General features: G+C 44.7%; 1 protein-coding gene across 20 annotated transcripts in view; it reads left to right on the forward strand.

Moving 5' to 3' along the window:
* MYO9A (myosin IXA) overlaps window positions 1-23,193 on the forward strand; it is a 278,436-nt gene that overhangs the window by 251,671 nt on the left and 3,572 nt on the right. For 16 of the 20 annotated variants that reach the window (XM_070054736.1, XM_070054737.1, XM_070054738.1 and 13 more), the window contains 5 exons: window positions 354-485; window positions 1,168-1,291; window positions 2,472-2,525; window positions 20,374-20,576; window positions 22,681-22,823. In XM_070054736.1, the coding sequence (XP_069910837.1) occupies window positions 354-485; window positions 1,168-1,291; window positions 2,472-2,525; window positions 20,374-20,576; window positions 22,681-22,823 (656 nt within the window). The remainder of the gene's footprint in view (window positions 1-353; window positions 486-1,167; window positions 1,292-2,471; window positions 2,526-20,373; window positions 20,577-22,680; window positions 22,824-23,193) is intronic. The other 4 variants (XM_051821765.2, XM_070054740.1, XM_070054742.1 and 1 more) reach the window with 1 other exon arrangement.

Here is a 23,193-nt window from a genome sequence, read left to right on the forward strand (position 1 = left end):
TGTGTAAATATCGGCAGTAGTTGGGAAGAAAGCAGTCTTTGTTTTTGGTTAAATATCTTAAAATGATTGTCTGGACGTGCCTCACAGCATCTACCCTGCATTCTTAGACGTGTTTGTCTAGTGGTGTTGGCTGGAGCAGAGCGTCAGGTCCCCTTGGTAAGCTCTCTGACTCAGCCTGCCCCTCAAGCCAGGGACTTTGGGGAAAGGGGGCAAGTCTACGGTGGCTCCCTTAAACTGATGTGGATACCCTTCCATCCTGTACAGCTAATGCCCTGCAGTCCTCACTCTCAACTCTTCTGGCTGCTCTTCTCCATCTTTATCCCTCTTTCACTTGTTTTGGTTTTGTCTCCTAGGATTGCTCTACAGGAGGACACAAATCGAATGTCTGCTAATGCTTTGGCCATTGTGTTTGCACCCTGCATTCTCCGCTGTCCCGACACCACAGATCCACTGCAAAGTGTGCAGGACATCAGTAAGACCACCACGTAAGGCCAGCCCACCATCTCTGCAGAGACTTTTTTACTGAGTTGGTGTAGCCACTTTATCCACATATCAAGCATAGAGATCGACTTCATCACTTTCAGTGATTGCTAGACATTGTTGCATATTCTTAGGCTGAAGATGAAAATGCTTAGATTGGGGTCAACTGAGCATCCTTACCTTTAAAAGATCTGATTTTCAAATCTGAGTTTTCTTTAAGGCTGCTTAGAGATTTCAAATAGATTTTTAAATTCTCTTTTACCAAATTGCATACGTGTGATATTTTCTTAAATTGATGCTCACTGTGGTCCTTGGGTCTGAATACTTCAGGATTCCTGTTTTTCACCTAGATCTTTCCTCTCAGGGCTCTGCTTTCCTTCCTAATGTTGACTGCAAAAAGAACTTTAAAAATAGACCAGTGCTCGGATCCCATCCCCAGAGAGCCTTACTTAATTGATCCTGCAATGTAGTGTGGCTGTGTGACTTATCACCACTCCTCAGTGGCTTCCCAGGTGCAGAGCTGTAGTTGAAAACCACCATTCTAACCTTTCCTCTGAACTCAGAGAGTGAGGTTTCCATTCATCCTCAGCTGTCTGCCACACTCAGCTGAACAGTACTGTGTGGGTGCTACACTCCGTGTGGTTTTCTTCTGTTCATAACAGTTCTCTCCCTTGCCTCCTGTTTCAGCTGTGTGGAACTGATTGTTGTGGAACAAATGAATAAATACAAGGCTCGTCTCAAAGACATCAGCAGCCTGGAATTTGCTGAGAATAAGGCAAAGACCAGGCTGTCACTGATTCGTAGATCCATGGTAAGATAAAGAGGGGAAATCACAGGGGGAAGTGGGTCCCTTTCTGGGTTTAAGAGTGCATTTGTGATGTAAATAGGAATTCTCAGAATCTTTTTCATAAGGAACAAGTGAAAAACAACAACAACAAAAATCACCAAATCTCATGGTGCCACGTGCTTGATCTGTTAGCTCTGTTTAGGGATGTGTGCAGAATATGTGTGATGAAAGGTGCAGAATTTTTTAAATCAAGCATTTGGATACAATGTGAGTGGTTTAATAATCTGCCCCATTATCCTTTCCTGGACTTGTTTTTTATTTCCTTCCACCTGTCCCACCTTTAGTCAAGATGCTTAGTGTTGATCCTGCCAGGAGAGGAGAGAACTCAGTCATTTGCAACTGAATTTGAGCTAAATAATTTTATTCATAAGGAAATAGAATTCTGTGTATGAGTCTATCATCAAATAAAGGTTTTTATATATGATAGGCTGTTGAGATAAGCCTTACATAAACAGTCATTCCCTCCATTTTTGCTCACTTTTATGTAATGTCTTCTTTTGTAACCATGACCTATATACATCACTCCAGTCTCACTGGCTGATAATCAGTGGGGTGAGGGTAACTGCCTGGTGCCCTCTAGTGTAATTTCTGCTCACGTGCTACCCTTCTCCTTGGTTATCGAAGTAGACTGTTGCAGTGAAACCTGCTTCAGGCCCCAGGAGCTCATAAAGAGAAGCGGCCTCTCCAGCCCTGGGCCCTTCTTCCCAGGAGCCCAGCCTGCTTCACAGCCCCTGCTGGGCTGGCGCTGAAATAGCTGCACCTCCTCCCTTGCTGTTGAAGCTGCCTAACACAGAATAAGAGCTTGCCAAAGGTAGGCTGGACATGGGAATGAGCACAGACGTTAAAGGCATCAAATAAAATGTATCACGCGATATTATCTATATGTTTACCCCCCAAAACTGAAAACAGAAACTTCATTTAAAAGCAAAACTTGTCTTTAGTGAGAATTTTTGGGGGCTCAGTTCTGAGAGGCCCTTCACTATAGAGCTACCTCTTAAAGCAGGTAGACCAGCTGTGCTGTGTTCTGATGCTACGGAAGATGGACGTGTTCAGTCCATTGAAAGATGAAACCTTCTCTTTTAATGGGGCTGTGACGTGTGCACTCTAACCTTCTGCTTTCCTTTCCATGCCCTTCCTAACACAGAAACCTGTACTAATTGCAGTTAGATTTATGAGCATTACCCGCAGTTCAGTCTCGGTATGTATGAATATTGCAATGTGTCACAGCCACTCGGCATCATCGTCTCCCATTCATCCAGGAATTGTCTGCCCTGTCTGTCATTCATGCCTGTCCACCCTCCGTGTTCAGCCTCACTCCGGCTCACTTTTTGACCAGTCTTCTCTTAGTCTCTTTCTTTAGCTTCTTCATTTTCTTTCCTCTGTACAATGTCTGTTTAAAATATACTGTTTTTTTCCCTCTTTGTCAAAAAGGCCTCCTTTTGAATTTCTTCTTTGGTTAAGTCATTAAGAAGGTGAAAGTTGAAAGCATCAAGGTATCAAATTAGTTTCTGCTCTGTCAGCTATGTTGCCAGCAGTCTCCTCCACTTTTTTATTTGAAATACCGATTACCACTTGGAGCATCTCCCTTCATTAGTAATGCTTATTTGTCCATTCATTCGTGTCTACGGCCTGATGATGTCTTTTCAGATGTGGAAGTGTGGCTCTTATCTGCTTATTAGCATTTGTCAGACAGAGCAGCAAGTAGCAGTGATCACATGAATACACTTGGTTCTAGACTTAAATACCACAGGAGAGCTCATGCTGGGACTTCATTTGCTGGTGCCTGTCTTCAATTCCATTGGTTTAACAAAAAAAAGGAGTAGAGAGATAGAAAGCTAAGAACCCCATCTGCACAGAAACTGATTTCAGAGACTGTCCATCTATGTGGAGCCATTTCATTGTGGAACTTGACCTTGTTGGAATATAAATACAAAGTGATTTTACTTTTTGTCTAATAGTGACCTCTCAACTCCACCAGGTCAGACTTCTTGTTCCTACTGGTTATCAGCTGCCTTAACAGCATCTTGTCACTGTTTGCTGGTTTGGAAATGTTTCTCTTCATAGTCAAAATTCAGCCACAGGTTTGATGCAGCGCTCTTCTCACTTCTTGCCAGCAGACTAAACCTTATTAATCTGGACTGTACAACTTTGGGGGTGGTTGGATAGCTTCTGTGTGTCATGTGTCTGCCTTCCCTCTTGATCTTGTCTCCTCCTGGTGTTGATGCTAGAAGAGTGATGAGGCAACATCCCATCTGGCAGTGTTGGTCTCCCTGGTCGCCCAGCAGTGCTCTGTGGCAGGAGGCACCACACACCACAGAGCTGTGCTCGATCTGCTTGCCCTGCTGACATGAGCCTGCATTACCCTCCTCACTGAGCCCTGACTGGGGCGTTCACACTGTGTGGGAAGCTCTCAAGCCCACAGGGCAATTACATGTTTTCAGTATTCTAATATTTGTTTGAAAGCTTGAAGTTTTATCACTGACAGCAAATATAATAATGTTTCACTTCAAATAATAGGTTCCCTTCACACAACTTCAAAGAAAATGTGTCCCACACTCCAGATTCGATTACTGTAGCGGCTTACCATTCCTGCAGTTCCACAAATACTCTTTCCCGAGAAAGCAGAGGTGCTTTGTGCGTGCTTCGGCTTTGTCACACCGGCACCAACAGCTGGTGAGGTCGGTGGTTAGACATCAGTGATTGATTTACACTTGATCAGCGATGTGGAGCAGAACGGACTTTTTAGCTGTAAGTGCATGATAGTGCAGATGAGCGTGACTGACTGGAGTTTGGTTCCATTGCCTTGACTGACGTAGCGTTACCAGCAGTTTTACCCACAATGACTTCTATATAATTAACGTAAATGGCAACAAGTAAAAAAGGCAAATAGTATCTTACTACCACTATGAAAATAGTTTTGATACTTCAGTTCCTTTGACATGGTCTTGGGGACACGACCACATCCCTCCACTTTGAGAACCACTGCATTACAGTCCATATGAACTGCTGTGTCAGCACATTGCACACAAGTGTTCGGTGAAGACCACTCCTGTTTATGTGCAAGATATAAACATATATATGTGCGCACACACTGGCCATATTGAATGGGCTTCTGCGCCTCATTATCTAGGCAGCCATGACTGCAGGCCCTTGGATGTGACTGTTGAACAAGCTTGGATACCTAATACAATTCCACACAAAATAAAATAACCTCTCTTCTCAAAAACTCTTGGGTTAAGGACCTCTCTACCAGGAGCAGACTCCTCAAGTTTAATCCTCTAGTTCACCGCCTTCTTGTTTTTATGACTTCTCACAAGTGACATGCTGTCTTGGGTATTTGGGGAGAAGTTTCTTCATGAGGATTCTGAGATGTGTGCTTTTGTTAGACAGTTCTGTGTAGTTGGCACACGGTTCCTCTGCCTTCCATAGTCAGCCCTTGGGACAGTGCCCGTTTATGTGTGTGCACGTTCTTTGGTTTTTCCTAAAGTACCATGACCTCCCTTCCTGAGAGTAATATGTGTCCTTCTCTACACAGTAACCGGCTTTGTTAAGGGTGGAACAGCCATTCTTTGGCCGCCTCCAGGAGCCTGTTTCTGAGCTGTTTCTTCAGCTGGCTTTGACTTGTAGTGTTGCATTTCTTTGTGCCCATCAGTCATGCCTTGCCATTCTTTCCTGACTCCTTTCTACGTGATGAGCTTTTGTGGGAACTTAAATCAGGTACTCATCTTGGGTCTTACGCATTGTGATGTGTGATGGTGCATCTTCTCACCTTCATTTTTACCTCCTTAAACCTTAGGAGGAAATGGGAGTTGTAGGCCCAACTAAGCATTCCTTCAAATAGGGTATGTTCATTTAGATCCTCCATGTTAAAGCATTTGACTTCCAGTATGTTTATTTACATCATGGGAAGCTTAATATGCACTGCTTTCTTTAGTTATTTGATTTGGATCCAAATCAGATAATTAAAGCTTTTCTGTCAGAATATCATTCCTAGAAAAAGTGGAGAGTAGAACAGTATATTAACGTCTACAAAGAATAGCCAAAGTGTTTACAAAGAATAGCCAAAGTGTCACTAGGTGACTAAATTTGAGAGTATTAGCATGTGGTGAAAGAGATGAATAAGATAGTTTGTGGGCCGGCGCTGCGGCCCACTAGGCTAATCCTCTACCTTGCGGCGCCGGCACACTGGGTTCTAGTCCTGGTCGGGGCGCCGGATTCTGTCCCGGTTGCCCCTCTTCCAGGCCAGCTCTCTGCTGTGGCCCGGGAGTGCAGTGGAGGATGGCCCAAGTACTTGGGCCCTGCACCCCATGGGAGACCAGGAAAAGCACCTGGATCCTGGCTCCTGCCATCGGATCGGCGCGGTGTGCAGGCCGCAGCGGCGGCCATTGGAGGGTGAACCAACGGCAAAGGAAGACCTTTCTCTCTGTCTCTCTCTCACTGTCCACTCTGCCTGTCAAAAATTTAAAAAAAAAAAAAAAAAAAAAAAAAAAAAAAAAAAGAATTTCTAAGTAATCGCACCTACCCCAAGCATTTGCAGCGTAGTATTCTTTAATAGCAGCCATTCTAATGGATGTGTCCTTGCTTTTTAATTTGGTTTCTGTGCTGTGACTCTAATGTGTGTAATATATAAATATTGACCCTTGGTTATTCTCTTTTGTGAAGGGTCAGTTTGAAGCTCCAACGCATTTTTTGGGTTGGGTTGTCTTCCTGTCTGAGAACTGCAAAAGTTCTTAGTGAATTCTGGATACAGGGCCTTTATTGGTTACTTGTGTTGTGAATGTCTTCTTACACATTCTGCGCTTTGCTTTTTATTTTGTTAAAAGTGTCTTGATGACTTTTAATGTAGGCTGATTTTTAAAGAGAAAGTTTTTCTTTTTAAGACTAATATTTTATGGGTCATGTTTAAGATTTTTTCTTCCAAGGTTATAAAGGTAATCTTTATTATCTTTGAAAGGCTTTATTGATTTGTCTTTCTGTTTAGAGATGGAGTCCCACTGAAGACAGTTTCTGTATGTGGTATAACAGAGATGGGGAGGTTTTACATTTGCACACAGTTGTGCAGCATCCTTCGTGTAAAAGGTTCCCTGTTAGTTGTGAGTCAGGAGCCTTTGCACGTGTGGCTCTGTTTCCCGGCGCTCAGCTTGCTTGTTTGCGCTCTTGCTGTGATCCCGTTAGTACCGCTTTCTGGGAGACACACCGCATCCTGCCTTTTCCATAGAGAGCTGGTTACTCTCTTTATAGTACCATATAAGTGATTAATCAGGCTCTTAAAAATTGTCTTGGCATTTTTATTGGGGTTACAGTAAGTGTATAGGTTACTTTTTGGAGAATTGACCTTTTTTAAAGATTTATTTATTTGAAAGGCAGAGTTACAGTGAGAGAGAGAGAGAGAGAGAGAGCGAGCTTCCATCCACTGGTCAAATTGCCACAATGGCTAGGGTTGGGCAAGGTTGATGCCAGGATCCTAGAGCTTCTTCTGGGTCTCCTGTGTGGGTGGCATCTTTCACTGCTTTCTCAGGCCATTACAGCAGGGAGCTGGATCAGAGTGGAGCATCTGAGACACAAACTGGCACCCATATTGGATGCTGACATTGTAGGCAGCAGCTTATCCCATTATGCCAAAATGCCGGCCCTGAGAATTGACATTTTTACAAGGTCAGTTTTTCCCATCCATGAACATGAGATATCTCTACATCCATGTGGAGCATGTTTTGAGTGTTCAGATTTCATACATCTTCAGTTTGAATTAATACTAGGTATTTAATATTTTTAAATGTAATTATGATTAGTACTTTAAGATTCTTGTTTTCTGTTGCTCATCTGGTTTTTTTTAAGGTTTTTATTTAATGCATATAAATTGTCATATGTATAGCTTTTAGGGATATGGTGTTTCTTCCACCCCCTCCCACCCACACTCCCATACCACCTGCCACTCCCTTTCCTGTTCCATTTTCTATTAAGATTCATTTTTTTATTTTTTTTTATTTATTTTTTTGACAGGCAGAGTGGACAGTGAGAGAGAGAGACAGAGAGAAAGGTCTTCCTTTGCCGTTGGTTCACCCTCCAATGGCCGCCGCGGCCAGCGCGCTGCAGCCGGCGCACCATGCTGATCCAATGGCAGGAGCCAGGTACTTCTCCTGGTCTCCCATGGGGTGCAGGGCCCAAGCACTTGGGCCATCCTCCACTGCACTCCCTGGCCACAGCAGAGAGCTGGGCTGGAAGAGGGGCAACCGGGACAGAATCTGGCGCCCCGACCGGGACTAGAACCTGGTGTGCCGGCGCCGCAAGGCAGAGCATTAGCCTGGTGAGCCGCGGTGCCGGCCAAGATTCATTTTCAATTGACTTTAAATACAGAAGACTTACTCTTTACTAAGGAGAGGTTTCAATTGTTTGCAGCCACATAGACACACAAATACAAAGTACAGTTTGAAGACAAATTTTACCATGAATTCTCATGATACAGCTCATTAAGGACAGAGGTCCTACGTAGGGAGCAAGTGCACAGTGACTCCTGTTGTTGATTTAACAATTGACACTCTTGTTTATGACGTCAGTAATCACCCGAGGCTCTTGAAATGAGCTGCCAAGGCTATGGAAGCCTTTTGAGTTCACAAACTCTGTCGGGTTTTCACCTGGTTCATTCGGTGACCTTTCTGGGCTCATTTGTGCTGACAAGTTTTCTGTGAATTCCTTTGGATTTCCTACATGCCCATCATTCAGAAATCATGATAGTTTGACTTGTTTTTCTTTTATTTCTTTGATTATGGGAACTGGAGTGTTGAGTAGCAGTGGTGACAGTGAGCATTCTTGGCATGTTCCCAACCTAAAGTGAAACCTTTCACCACCGAGTGTGGAAGTTTGCTGTGAGATTTTTGTAGATACCTTGTGAGGATAAGCACCTTCCCTCTGTTCCTGGCTTTCTAACAGCTGTTACTGTGATGTAATGTTGATATTTGTGAAATGCCTGTACTGAATGTTGAGGTATACGTGAGACTTTTTTATTGATATGACACTGAGTGAATTTATAACATTAAAGCATTAACTACTATAATGAATCCAACAGCTTAGGTATTTTTATGTCTTACATAGTTTGTAGTATACTGTTCGACTTTTACGCACCTGTGTTCATGATTAGAAGCTTTCTCTGAAGTCCTCCTTTTTCAAGTACTGGTTGTGTTTGTTGTCACGGTTTTGCCAGCCTCTGAAGGCAAGTTGGGGGTTGTTCTTTGTTTAATTTGTAGAAGAATCTGGATGTTATTTTTGTTGACCAGTGGAATCTAGGCGCTGAGTTTTCTTTCTGGAAAGAGTTTGATTATTGCTTTAATAGTATTCACACTTATTTTATTCCTTCATTGATAGTATTGGATTTCTGTAGAAATTCCTCCACCTTTTCTAAAATTTCAGATTTCTTGTTCATAATAGTCTGTCTTCCTTTTCATGTCTACAGGATTTGTAGTAGTGTCTGCTTCTTCACCCTGCCCTTGGTCACTCATGACTACTGCCCTTTTTCTTCATCAGTCTTGGCAGAGTGTTGTAAGTTATTATTAGTCTTCCAAAAGCTACAGTTTGGCTTTCATCATTTTTCCTAATGTTTGTTTACTCTTTGTTTCCTTGGGTTTGTTTTATTTTTCTTTATCTAATGCTTAAATAAATACTGCTTTCATTTTTAACCTTTCCTCTTTTCTAATGTGTATGTATTTTACGGTATGACTTGAAGGTAGACAGAACTCACACAGGTTCTGATATTATTGTTTATTTCAAAACATTTTCTAATTCCCACTGTGCTGTCTTTGTTGACCATGGGTTTTTTAGAAGTTGTCTTTTTTTTTTTTTAAGTTTTGTTTTATTTATTTGAAACACAGAGTTACAGAGAGAGGTGGAGAGAGAGGAGAGAGAGAGAGAGATCTTCCATCTGCTGGTTCACTCTCCAAATGGCTGCAATGGCCGGAACTGAGCTGATCTGAAGTCAGGAGCCAGGAACTTCTTCTGTGTCTGTGGGTGCTGGGGCCAAGGACTTGGGTCATCTTCTGCTGCTTTCCCAGGCACACTAGCAGGGAGCTGGATCAGAAGTGGAGCAGCCAGGACTTGAACTGGCACCCCTATGGGATGCTGGCACTTCAGTCTGGGGCTATAACTCACTGTGCCACAGTGCCAGCCCCAGAAGTTGACTTCTTAATTTATGAATATATGGGGATTTTTAAATTTTCCCTCTGTAATTGCACAGTCAGAACATTTGTTCTAAATCACTTTTGTGATCAGGTAAGTTATTTCAATCCTTGGGAATTTTTTATCTTGCTTATGTGCTATAAAATGAGTATTTGGGGGCAGCTATTTGACTTAGCAATGAAGGTGTTGATTGGGATACCTGTGTCTCATATTGGAGTGCCTCTGGCTCCTGACTTCAGCTTCCTACTGAGGCAGACCCTGGGCAACACTGGTGATGATGATTCAAGTAATTCTGTTACTGCCACCCATGTGGGAGACACGAATTGAGTTCCCATCTCCCAGCTTTGGCCAACTCAGTCCTAGCCATTGTGCATATCCAGGGAGTAAACTAGAAGTTGGTAACACTGGCTGACTCTCTCTCAAATAACTTTTAAAATTTATTAAAAAAAAAAAATACTGTTCTGTAGTTGTTAAGTACAGTGTCTTGTCAGATCACTACCAAACGACCCAGTCATTCCATGCCTTGTACAGTTCTGTACCTAATTGTACATGTTCTCTTTGTGTTGATTATAGCTATGTTGATTTCTTTTTTGTCAGTATTTTAGTTTAAATCTTTGAAGACATGTAAAAAAAATTTCCCCCAGAAATTTTTTTTTATTTTTAATTTTTTTATTAGACAGGTAGAGTTATAGACAGTGAGAGAGAGAGACAGAGAGAAAGGTCTTCCTTCTGTTGGTTCACCCCCCAACTGGCTGCTACGGCCGGCGCTGCGCCCACCCGAAGCCAGGAGCCAGGCACTTCTTCCTGCTCTCCCATGCAGGTGCAGGTGGCCAAGCACTTGGGCCATCCTCCACTGCCTTCCCAGGCCACAGCAGAGAGCTGGACTGGAAGAGGAGCAACCGGGACTAGAACCCGGCGCCCATATGGGATGCCGGCACCGCAAGGCGGAGGATTAACCAAGTGAGCCATGGCGCCGGCCCCTCCCCCAGAAATTTTCTTTCTATTTATTTATTTATTTATTTATTTTGACAGGCAGAGTGGACAATGAGAGAGAGAGAGAGAAAGGTCTTCCTTTTGCCGTTGGTTCACCCTCCAATGGCCACTGCGGCCGACACACCACGCTGATCTGAAGGCAGGAGCCAGGTGCTTCTCCTGGTCTCCCATGCGGGTGCAGGGCCCAAGCACTTGGGCCATCCTCCACTGCACTCCCTGCCCACAGCAGAGAGCTGGGCTGGAAGAGGGGCAACTGGGACAGAATCTGGCACCCTGACTGGGACTAGAACTTGGTGTGCCGGTGCTGCAGGCGGAGGATTAGCCTAGCCTATTGAGCCGTGGCACTGGCCCAGAAATTTTTTTATTTAAGGAATACAAACTTTATACATTTCATAATTACAACTTTAGGAACATGGTGATTCTTCCCACCATACTCGCCCTCCCATCCACTCTGTGATCTCTCTTCCTCCTCTCTCTTCTATTCCCACTCTTACTTTTTACTAAGATCTATTTTCAGTTAACTTTATACTCATGATTAACTTTATGTTAAGTAGACTTCAGCAAACAGTGTGGGGGAAAAAAAGTTCCTTAACAGTGGAGACAAGGGTTGTTCAAAAGTCATTGCTTCTCAGAGTATCAATTTTATTTCCATAGATGGCCTTTTAGGTGCTCTATTAGCTATCACAGGTCAGGGAGAACATGTGGTATCCGTCCCTTTGGGAGTGGCTGATTTCACTTAGCATGATGTTCTCAGGTTTCATCCATTTTGTTGCAAATGACCAGATTTCATTTTTTTGTTTTGTCTTGTTTTGTATTTTATTGCTGTGTAGTATTCCATGGTGTACATATCCCACAATGTTTTTACCCATTCTTCAGTTGATGGACATTTGGGTTGATTCCATATCTTAGCTATCGTGACTAGAGCTGCAATAAAAATTGAGGTGCATATAACTCTTTAATAAGCTGATTTCAGCCAGCACTGCGGCTCAATAGGCTAATCCTCTGCCTGCGGCACCGGCACACCGGGTTCTAGTCCTGGTTGGGGCACTGGTTCTGTCCCAGTTGCTCCTCTTCCAGTCCAGCTCTCTGCTGTGGCCTGGGAGTGCAGTGGAGGATGGCCCAAGTGCTTGGGCCCTGCACTCCTGGGAGACCAGGAGGAAGCACCTGGCTCCTGGCTTTAGATCAGCGCGGTGCGCCGGCCGTAGCAGCCATTTGGGGGGTGAACCAACAGAAAAGGAAGACCTCTCTCTCTCTCTCTCTCTCTCTCTCTCTCTGTCCACTCTGCCTGTCAACAAAAAATAATAATAGGCTGATTTCATTTTCCTTGGGTAAATTCCCAGGCATGGAATTACTGGGTCGTTTGGTAGGTCTATATTCAGATTTCTGAGGTGTTTCCATACTGTCCTCCATAGTGGTTTTACCAGTTTGGGTTCCCACCAACAGTAGACCAGGGTATGTTTTTCCCCACATCCTCACTGACATTTTTTGTTTGTTGATTTCTGTATGAAAGCCAATCTAATGGGGGTGAGGTGAAACCTCGTGGTTTTGATTTGCATTTCTCTGATGGCTAGTGATCCTGAACATTTTTTTCACATGTGTCTTGGCCATTTGGATTTCCTCTTTTCAAAAGTATCTTTTAAGTCCTTTGCCTGTTTGTTGATGGGGTTGTTTGTTTTGTTGTTGTTGAGTTTCTTGATCTTATTTGTATTCTGGTTATTAATCCTTGATCAGTTGCATGGTTTGCAAATAATTTCTTCCATTCTGTCGGTTGCCTCTTCACTTTGCTGACTGTTTCTCTTGCACCACAGAAGCTTCTCAATTCGGTGTGATCCCATTTGTCAGTTTGGGCTGTGATTGTCTATTCCTCTGGGGGCTTTTTCAAGAATTCTTTGCCCATGCCAATGTCTTGCAGGGTTTCCTCAATGTTCTGTAATAATTTAATGGTATCAGGTCATAGATTTAGGTTTTTATATTAATCCCTTCCTCAGGGAAATTGGTTTGTAGTTCTCTTTCTCTGTTCTTTTTCAGGGTTAGGAATTAAGGTGATGTTGACTTCCTAGAATTTGTGAGGATACCCTCCTTTTCAATTGTTTTGAATAGCTTAAGAAGAATTGGAGTTAGTTCTTCTTTAAATATCTGGTAGAATTCAGCAGTGAAGCCGTCTAGTCCTGGGCTTTTTTTTTGTTTGGAGGGTCTTTATTACTGATTCAATTTCCATTTTAGTTATTGGTCTGTTTAGGTTTTCTGTGTCTTCTTGGCTCAATTTAGGTATGTTGTACATGTCCAGGAATCTGTCCATTTCTTCTAGGTTTTCCGGTTAGTGCCACTACAGCTTCTTGTAGTAATTCCTGATTATTATTTTTTATTTTTGTGGTATCTCTTGTTACATTTCCTTTTTCATCTCTAATTTTATTGATTTGGGTCTTCTCTCTCCTTTTTTGGTTAGTTGGGCCAATGCTGTGTCCATTTTGTTTATTTTCTCAAAAAACCAGCTCTTCGTTTTGCTGATCTTTTGTAATTTTTTGTTGTTGGTTATTTCAATTTTGTTCATTTCTTCTCTTATTTTAATTATTTCTTTTTTCCTACTAGTTTTGGGTCTTGTCCGTTGTTGTTTTTCTAGGTCCTTGAGGTACATTGATAGCTCATTTATTTGTTGCTTTTATAATTCTTGATGTAGGCACCAACTGCTATAAACTTTCTTCTTAACACCGTTTCTTTTGTATCCCATAAGTTTTCATATGTTGTATTGTCATCTTCATTTGTTTCTAGAAATGTTTTGACTTCTCTTTTCGTTTCTTCTGTGACCCACTCACTGTTCATTCATGAGCGTGTTGTTCAGTCTCATGTGTTTGCATATGCTCTAGATTCCTGCGTTGATTTCCAGCTTCATTCCATTGTGGTCAGAGAAGATACATGGTTTGATTTCGATTTTTTTTTTTTTTTTTTTTAATTTGCTAAGACTTGCTTTATGGCCTAGCATGTGGTCAATCCTAGAGAAAGTTCCCTGCACTGGTGAGAAGAATATGTGTTCTGCAACTGTAGAATATAAAGTTCTGTAGATAACTGTTAGGTCCATTTGGTCGGTAATGTTGATTAACTCTGTTGTTTCCTAGCTGATTTTCTGTCTGGTTCATCTGCCCATTGATGATGGGGTGTTGAAGTCCCTCAGTACTATTGTATTGGAGTCTATGTCTCCCTTTAGATCCGTTACCATTTCTTTTAAATAGCCAGGTGCCCTGTAATTAGGCATATACATTTATAATAGTTCCATCTTTTGAATTGATTACGTAGTGCCCTTCTTTGTCTCTTTTAGCCATCTTTGAATTAGTCTATTTTTTCTGATAATAGGGTGGCTACATGAGCTCTTTTTTTGTTTCTGTTAGCATGGAATATCTTTTCCAACCTTTCACTTTCAGTCTGTGTGCATCTTTGTTGGTGAGATGTATTTCTTGTAGGCAGCAAATAGATGGGTTTTGTTTTTTAATCCATTCAGCCAGTCTGTGTCCTTTTTTTAAAAAAAATTATTTATTTATTTGAGAGATAGAGTAACAGACAGTGAAAGGAAGAGACAGAGAGAAAGGTCTTCCTTCCACTGGTTCACTCCCCAGTTGGCCACAATGGCCAGAGCTGTACCAATCGAAAGCCAGGAGCCAGGAGCTTCCTCCGGGTCTCCCACGCGGGTACAAGGGCCCAAGGACTTGAGCCACCTTCCACTGCTCTCCCAGGCCATAGCAGAGAGATGGATCAGAAGTAAAGCAGCCGGGTCTTGAACCAGCACCCATATGAGATGCCGGCACTTCAGGCCAGGGCATTAACCTGCTGTGCCACAGTGCCAGCCCTCAGTCTGTGTCTTTTAACTGAAGAGTTAGGCCATTTACATTCAAGGTGACTATTGATAAGTAATGACTTTGGCCTGCCATTTTCCCAAAAATATTCCTATTATTTACTTGGGATTTCCTTTATACTTTTACTGGGAGATTGTCTGCCTTCCCCTTCTTTAGCAGTGGTGACCATGTTTCTGTGTGCAGCACATCCATAAGCCTTTTTTGTAAGGCTGGACGGGTGATGACAAATTCTTTCAATTTCTGTTTGTTAGGAAAGGTCGTTATTTTACCTTCATTCATAAATAAGAGCTTTGCAGGGTACAGTATTCTGGGTTGGCAGTATTTTTATATTAAGACTTGGAATATATCTTACCATTTTCTCCTAGCCTGTAGGGTTTCTGATGAGAAGTCAGCTGTGGGTCTAATTGGAGATCCTCTGAGAGTAATCTAGCGTTTCTCTTGTGCACATTTTAGAATGTTGTCTTTATGTCTTACTCTTGAGAGTTTGACTACAGTATGTCGTGGTGAAGATCTTTTCCTGTCATGTCTATTAGGAGTTCTGTGTACTTCCTGTACTTGGGTGTCCCTTTCTTTCTCCAAATTAGGGACGTTTTCTGTAATTATTTCAAAAAAAGGCCTTCTAATCCATTCTGTCTTTCCACACATTTAGGAACTCCTAAGAACTGTATGTTGGGTCGTTAGATTCCTTAGATCTCTGACACTGTTTTTTAGTTTCATAATTTCTTTTTCTTTTTTTGATCTGAATATAAAATTTCCATGATTTGTCTTCTAACTCAGATATTCTTTCTTCTGCTTCACCAACTCTGTTGTAAGCCTTTCCATTGCATTTTCTATTTCCAAGATTTCCTTTGATTTTTCTCTAAGATCTCAATTTCATGGGAGAAGTTTTCTTTCATGTCATGTACAGATTTCATTAGTCCATGGATTTGCTTCTGATGACTTCTGTGTAATCCTACTATGAATTTTTTTTTAAATTCCATTTCTGGCATCTTCAGTCTCTTCATCTTTACATTCTAGTGTTGAAGTGTTGTGTTCTTTGGGGGGCATCATGTTGTCTTCCTTATTCTTGTTTCTTGAGTTGCTGCATTTATTATCTGGCATTTGTGCAGATCCTCATTGGTTTCTTTTTTGTTTTGCTTTGTTTTTCCCCTGTGATGGCTTTATCTTTGGACTGTGCCTCCTTGGCTTAGTGGAGTGTATGATTTTTCAGCCAACGTCTAGAGGCTGGCATGTGTTGGGTGTGGCCAAGGATTTCTGTTCAGTGCTCCAGGGTGAGGGGGGTGTCCAAGGTGACACCCAGGTTGGGCGTGGTGAATCTCTTCTTCTTCTTCTTTTTTTTTTTTTTTTTTAATCAGAGAGGGTTTGTTCTGCTTTGTTGGTGTAGTCTCCCCCTCACCTCCTCTCCTCAACAGAGACCAGTGCCTGGGCACTAGCCCCAGTGGATACAATATTCATCTGCGCTGCCTCAAGTACCAAAGGATCGGTACCGTCCTTAGAGTAAGTACAGATCCCACAGCAGTGACCCTCACAGGGGATCAGGGAGCCCCAAGTGTGTGGAGCCTCCCATAGTGACTGCCCAAGATCCCAGTCATACCCTTGCACTCTCCCACACAGCCACAGTGTTTTCGCAGAAACCTCCCACAGTCAGCAGCACCCAGCCCCCTGTCAGTTCTCCCAGCCAGACTCAGGCTTCTCTGCTTAGCTGGGTGCTGGGTGTGTGGAAACTAGCTGGTGCATCCGTTACATATGTCTGCAGTGACCTCTGCCCTCTCTCAGCTTATTACAGGATGGTGGTGCAGGGTAGTCTGGGAAAGAAACATGCCCATTTTTTTCCTCCTCTAGTTTGGCAGGTACGCTGTGCTGCCTAGGGCTCCAAGCTGGACTCACGCTAGGCTTTTCCCACACCTTATTGCCAGTGGCCTAGGCTACTGCAGTCTGGTCTCACCACATTCTCCAGAGCTAATGCTGAGGCTCTCGGCTGCTGGGGTCCTGAGTTGTCTGTGTCTACACCCTCTGTAAACCATCTTCTCCTAGACTAGCAGTAAGCTCCCTCCTGTTCCACCATCTTGGATCTCCTTCTGAAGAGATTTTTTAAAAAATATTTATTTATCTAATTGAAAGGCAGAGTTAGAGGTAGGAAGGGAGGGGGGGGTAGAGAGAGCTATCTCTTCCATCCACTGGTTCATTCCCAATAGGCCAGACTGAGGCCAGGAGCTAGGAGCTTCATCTGAGTCTCCTTTGTGGGTGACATTGACAGGGATCCAGGTTGGAAATGGAGCAGCTGGGACTAGAACTGGCACCCGTGTTAGATGCCTGCATCACAGGCAGCAGCTTAACCTGCTGTGCCGCAGCTGTGGCCCTACTTCCATGTTTTCTGGATTCTTAAGTGTTATGTGTCCCTTGTAAATATCCTTTTGTTTGGGGGCCATCACTGTTGTGCAGCAGATTAAGCTCACATCATTCTGCATCGCAGAAGTCCCGGCTGCTCCACTTCCCATCCTGCTCTCTGCTACGGCCTGGGAAAATCAGCAGAAGATGGTCCAAGTCCTTGGGCCCCTGCACCCATGTGGGAGACCCAGATGAAGCTCCTGGCTCCTGGCTTCAGCCTGGCTCAGCCCTGGTCATTGCGGCCATCTGGAGAGTGAACCAGCAGGTGGAAGGTCTCTCTGCCTCTCCCTCTCTGTAACTAACTAACTAAATGAATATTTAATAATATTTTATATTTTAAATAAATACTTAAAGCATATATTTGTTTATTTGTTTTTATTTGAAAGGCAGAGAGAGACAAAGACTGATATTTCCTGTCAGTTTACTCCTCGAATGCCCACTGATAACCAGGGCTGCACCAGGCCAAAGCCAGGAACCAGGAAGTCATTTCCAGGTGTCCTGTGTTGGTAGCAGGGATCCAGTTATCTGATCCACCACGTGCTGCTTCCCAGGGTGCGCATTACCAGGAAGCTGGAATTGAGAGTGGACCTGGGACTTGAACCCAGGCACTCTGAAATGGGATGCAGGCATCTCAGGAGGCTTAAAAAAAAAAAAAGATTTATTTATTTGAAAGGGAGAATTACAGAGAGGCAGAGGCGGGGGGGGGGGGGGGTCTTTCCTCTGCTGGTTTACTCCCCAAATGGCCTCAGTGGCTAGAGCTGGGCCCATCTGAAGCCCAGAGCTAGGAGCTTTCTCCAGGTCTCCCACATGGGTGCAGGGGCCCAGGGACTTGGACCATCTTCCACTGCTATCCCAGGCCACAGCAGAGAGCTGGATCAGAAGAGGAGCAGCCAGGATTTGAAATGGCATCCATATGGGATACCAGCTCTGCAGGTGGCATCTTTACCAGCTATGCCACAGCACTAGCCCCCCCAGGAGGCTTTTTTTTTTTTTTTTTTTTTTTTAGATTTATTTATTTATTTGAAAGTCAGTTTCTGAGAGAGAAGGAAAGGCAGGAAGAGAGAGGTCTTCTGTCTGCTGTGTCACTCCCCATTTGGACGCAACAGCCTGAGCTGGGCTGAGTCTCCCACACGGGTGCAGGGGCCCAAAGACTTGGGCCATCCTCTACTGCTTTCCCAGGCCATAGAAGAGAGCTGAATTGGAAGTGGAGGGCTTGAACAGGAGCCCATATGGTATGCCAGCATTGCAGGTGGTAGCTTTACCTGCCATGCCCCAGGGCCGGCACCAGGAGGTGTTTTAACAGCTGTGTCATTCATCTCGTTTTCTGTTTTTAACACATTCTGACAATCTTCAGAATTTAATGGAAACATTTAATTTATCTACATTTAGTGTTATCACCAATACATCTGGATTTTTAATCTATTCTGTTATTTTTGTTTGTCTTCCCTGTTACGGTTTTCTCTTTCTTGCCTTTTGAGTACTTTATGATTGCATTTTTTCTTCTGTTTAGAAGTTCTACACTCTATTGTTTTTAGTAGTTAACCTAAAAATAGCAACATCTATGACCTATCAAAGTTTGTTAATTGGTACTTATATCTGTTTCCCAGATAATGCAAGGCCTTTCATATGTGTTAGCTATTATGTGACTTAATTCTTCTTTTTGTGTGTTTTAATCATCTGTGTATATTAAACCCAACACATCATTTTGTTTTATGGGGTCAGTATTTACTTGTGCGTACTTATACCATTTTTATTGCCTTTATTTCTCTAAGCATCTGTGTCTTTTCCTGTCTTCCATTTAATATTTCTTTAGTGCAAGTCTGCTTCTGTCAGATTCTTGTCTTTGTCTGTCTGAAATGTCTTTATTTCACCTTCATTCCTGAGGGTTATTTTTGTTAATGCACAGAATTCTGAATTGACAATCACTTCTGCTTTTCATCCCTTTGTTTCCAGCCCCCATTATTTCTGTTGAGAATTGGGTGTTCAGTCTAGTGGTTGTTCTTGCAGGGAGTTTGCTTTTTCTGACCCTTTTAGGAATTCTCTGGCCCTTGGTCGTCAGACTTTCTCAGGAGCTATAGGCTTTCTTGCATCAGTGTCTCAGTGTCTTCTACTGGTCTTTAAAAATGCCTTCTCATCTCGTCACTGTTTCTTCTAAACGCACTGTCTCCTCTCCTGGTTTTCCTTGGGGCCTCTCTGTCACCTTCTTTCATGAATTCTTCCCATTCTTTTGTTTTCTTCTGACCTGACTTTCCAGTTCAGTTTTGTCTTCCCGTCCCCTTGAGTGTGCTTATTTTAGGTCTGCTGGGTGGCCAGTGTTGAGTCAGTGAGGCCGCGTTTTCTTTTGTTGTGGTACTTGTTATTTACATTGTCTCTGTTCTTTTGTGCCGGGTTACCTTTGATTGTGTGTCAGATGTGGTATTTAAAAAATTATTGGTAAAAATATTTAGAGGCCTGGGGAAGACATTACTTTCCTCTAAGGAGTATGTTTAACTTTTACCAGGTCCCAAGGCATTAGCAATGAGGATTATTTGAACCCAGCTTTCCGGATCATCCCAATGGCTTGCGGCTGAGGTGGTATCTGCAGGACTGCTGCAGTTTCAGTGTGCTCTCATGTCTAGGTTGCAGGCCTTCGATCCCAGTGCCAGGCGTGGAGGCTTTGCCAGGCAGCAGCGCACGTCCTTCAGTGGGTCTGCCTTCCAACTGAGTTTTATACCCCACGGCTGGCAAACTCTTTGACCAGAGAGTAAAATACTTCAGTCTGTGTTGCAGCCGTCAGCCATGCTGTTCTACAAAAGCAGCTGTGGAAGGGCAGCAAGCAGAGTGTGTTCCAGGAAAGCCGCGTTTGCAAAACTGGAACAAGGCTAGATTGGGCTCACAGGCTGCAGTGTGCCACCCTCAGCTGTAGTCTGTCGAAAGCTCGCTCAGACTTGTGGCTGCCTCTTCTGAAATCTGGATTGGGACAGGATGCGGGCCCAGCCTCTCCCTCGCCTGCCTGGCCGACCTGTAGAGCTTTCAAGCATGTGATGATCTTTGTGTGTTGGTCTTGTTCTTAGTTGAAGATTTAATCCAGAAACCCAGTGTGCCACTATCAGAAGCTGAGTCACATGTGCAATTCCTCTGTTCAACCCCAGTCTCAAGAGTAGAATTTTCTCGAGAAAATTCTCACAGAACAGAGTCTCAGGACATACTGCATGTTCTTCCTCAGCCCAAGGTCAAGGTCATTGAGCACTGTTGTCCGACAGAATTCCCTGTGGTGCTGGATGTTCTGAGTCTGCCCTATTCAGAGTGGCAGCCATGAGTGGCCAGTGGTGACTAAGCACTTGAAATGTGGCTGTTGGGCCTATAGAACTGAGTTTTTGGTTTTAATTTGAATGTAAATCAGTTTAGATTAAAAGAAGAACCACACACACACACACACACACACACCAGGACACACCAGGACACACCAAGCCCTTAGGCTGAAGTGTCCGTTTTCACCCAGGTGTGTTTTCACCCAGGTGGCTGGCTGACTGCCTTCCCTAGGCCTCACAGAATGTTCCCATGCCTCCTGCCATTCACCTGGTGTGGCGGACATGCGCGCGTTAGCCTACCTGGGCCACGTGAAACACGTGTGCAGCCAATGATTGACTTTCTGACCTGAGTCGTCTTCTGCAGGGAAAGGGACGTATCCGTCGAGGAAACCATCCGAGCCCATCCTCTCCCGTGGTGGTTCGGTTGCCTTCTGTGTCTGACGTCCCAGAGGAGCCGCTGACCAGCGAGGCAGCCCTGGACACTGAGCTCACCGAGCAGCAGCAGGCAGCCATGCAGCAGGAGGAGAGGGTACTGACGGAGCAGATTGAGAGCCTGCAGAAGGAGAAGTGAGTGTCCAGGAGGCACGCAGAGGCCCGTCACTGTTCACTTCCTCCCTCCATCCTTGGTTTCCTCCTGTGTATTCCACGGCTCGTGGGTGTCGCACATGTAGGGACGTGGAGGTCGAGTCCTGCTCCCTGCTGCCAGGGGAGGGAGGACAGGCTGAGTGGGAGGAGGATGTGTTTCCACGGGGTGGCAGTCTGAGTCAGGGCCTGCTGAGGTGTGGAGTCCTCACAGGTTGGGGGCCAGCCGCCAGGTGCAGAGTGGCAATTCCCAGGCTAAGACAGAATCTTTCTCAAGACTGGCAGCGGTGGCAGGTGCAACAGTTGGCTCCTGGGTCCCATATCAGAGGTCCTGGGTGTGTTGGCTCCAGCTCCCAACTCCAGCTTCCTATTGATGCAGACCCTGGAAGGTAACAGTGATGGCTCAAATGACTGGGTCCTTGCCATACTTGTTGGAGACCCAGATTGAGTTCCCAGCTCCTGGCTTCAGCCTTGGACCAGCCCTGGATGTCGTGGGCATTTGGGGAATGGGCCAGATGCTAGGAGCTCTGTTTGTCTGCCTCTCAGATAAATAAATTAATTACATTTTTAAAAGTCTTAAGGGGACCTTTGTTCATGAGTTCCTGGAGTCTGGGTTTGAACTTACAGGGGAATGTGAGATTCTAAAGTGCTTCTTGTTTGTCAAGACTGATTGGCATTTAGGAAAGCAAGGATGCAGCTGGAGCTTGGCTTTGAAAAACAAAAGGCAGAGGTGTGTGCATTGGCCAGGGAGAGGTCTGGACAGAATTCCTAACTGCTTTGTTGCGGAGGTTCTGGAGGTGTGGAAGGATGAACAGGAGTTCTCTGGGAAGGGAATTTGCAGAGTGAGGGAAAAGCATGAGCCAAGGCCAAGAGGTGCAGGTGCTATGGCTTGTGGCAGGTGATGGCAGCAGTGAGTTTTGGTGAGACTGCCGTGGGAAGACGGCCCTTGGGTCTCACACAAGGAAATGAGGACATGCTGGAGGGCCTGCCCATCCGAGGGTCTCGTTCGAAGCGTGGGAACAGCAGAAGGACCGCAGTGTCAGGAGGGTCTGGAGCGAGTTTTTCAGAGGTGTTAGTTGAACAGTTGGGGTGATGTCAGGCAGTAGTGAGAAAGCAGGACAGGAGCCAAGTACCAGGGACCTCAGCAAATGCAGGGCAGCTGCTGAGGAGTGGAGAATTGTGTAGCTGGAGGTGGCCTCAGCGGAAAGACCAGAAGAGATGAGGCAGCGTTTGACTTCGTCCAGAAGCCTCCAGGGAGCCCAGCTCCACGGAAAACTGTGCAGGGGCTGGAAGGGGTCGTAAAAATGAGCTGGTTTAATCTCGTCATTGTGGGTGATGAGGCCAGAGTCTAGAGGAGGCAGGTGCCTCCTGACGGCAGCCTGGACTTGACTTTACCCCAGATGTTGCAGTTGATTTCTCAATAATGTTGCAGTGGATTCGTTCCTGAGAGGAGGAGCGTAGTGGGGGCAAGAGGCGCAGAGTCATCACACAGACCCCGGGAGTCAGGTGAAAGTGGGTTTGAGGCAAGCAGCCCGCAGACTCGTTCATTTGAATTAGTACAACAGCTTATATAGTCAAGACCAGCCAATCCGGTCAAGGGGCAGTCTATGCCCCAATCAATCACAGCCTGTTGCCAGGCAGTTTCCAAAGCCATCCAATCACAAGCTGTTGCCAATCAGGCTCTTGTTGCCAGGCAGTTTCTGAAACCATCCAATCACGGCCTGCTGTCAGTCAGGCTCTGTTGTCATGTGGTTTCCTCTATTGTCACGTGGTTTCCGAAGCCATCCAATCATGGCCTGTTGCGAGGCAGTTTCTGTTGTCAGTGGCCATCTTGGCATGACCTTTTCACCTCAGCGGCCATCTTGGCATGACCTTTTCACCTCATTCCACCACATAAAGGTCTCACTGCTGCAGTGTCTGTCTTCACCCCGTCTTTGCCCTACTGGTCCTAAATTTGCTGTCGTTTTGTCTTCAGTCCTTTGGCTTCAGCCTTTGCCCATACTTTGGCAAGTGGGCCCTCATCACCACTGTGTGACTGCCGCCTTCACTTGCTCTCAAGTGCTGATGGTTTCTCGGTTGTTCCTGGCAGGGAGGAGTTGACGTTTGAGATGCTCGTGCTGGAGCCCCGTGCCTCTGATGATGAGACCCTCGAGTCCGAAGCTTCCGTTGGGACAGCCGACAGCTCAGAGAATTTGAACGTGGAGGCCGAGGGTGCTGTCTCCGAGAAACCAGGTGAGCCACGCAACAGGCAGAAGCCTCCAGGTTTGTCTTGCAAGGAGGAATGAGGATTCCCAAGTGAAGACATGATTCCTTGTTTTTCTTTTTTAAAATTTATGAATTTTATTCATTTGAGAGGAAGACAGAGAGCTCCCATTCTCTTGTTTGCTTCTCAAATGCCCACGACAGCTAGGGCTGGGCCAGGTCAAAAACAGGAGGCAGAAACTCCCTCCAGTTTCCCACATAGGTAGCAAGGACCCAAGTACTTGAGCCATCACCGCTGCACATCGGCAGGAAGCTGGAATTGAGAGTGGAGCAGGAGTGGAACCCAGGCATTCCAGTGTGGGATGTGGGTGTCCCAAGCAGTGTCATCTTCTTCTCTTTT

This window comes from Oryctolagus cuniculus, chromosome 12, assembly GCF_964237555.1.
Source record: "Oryctolagus cuniculus chromosome 12, mOryCun1.1, whole genome shotgun sequence".
Lineage (NCBI taxonomy): Eukaryota > Metazoa > Chordata > Mammalia > Lagomorpha > Leporidae > Oryctolagus > Oryctolagus cuniculus.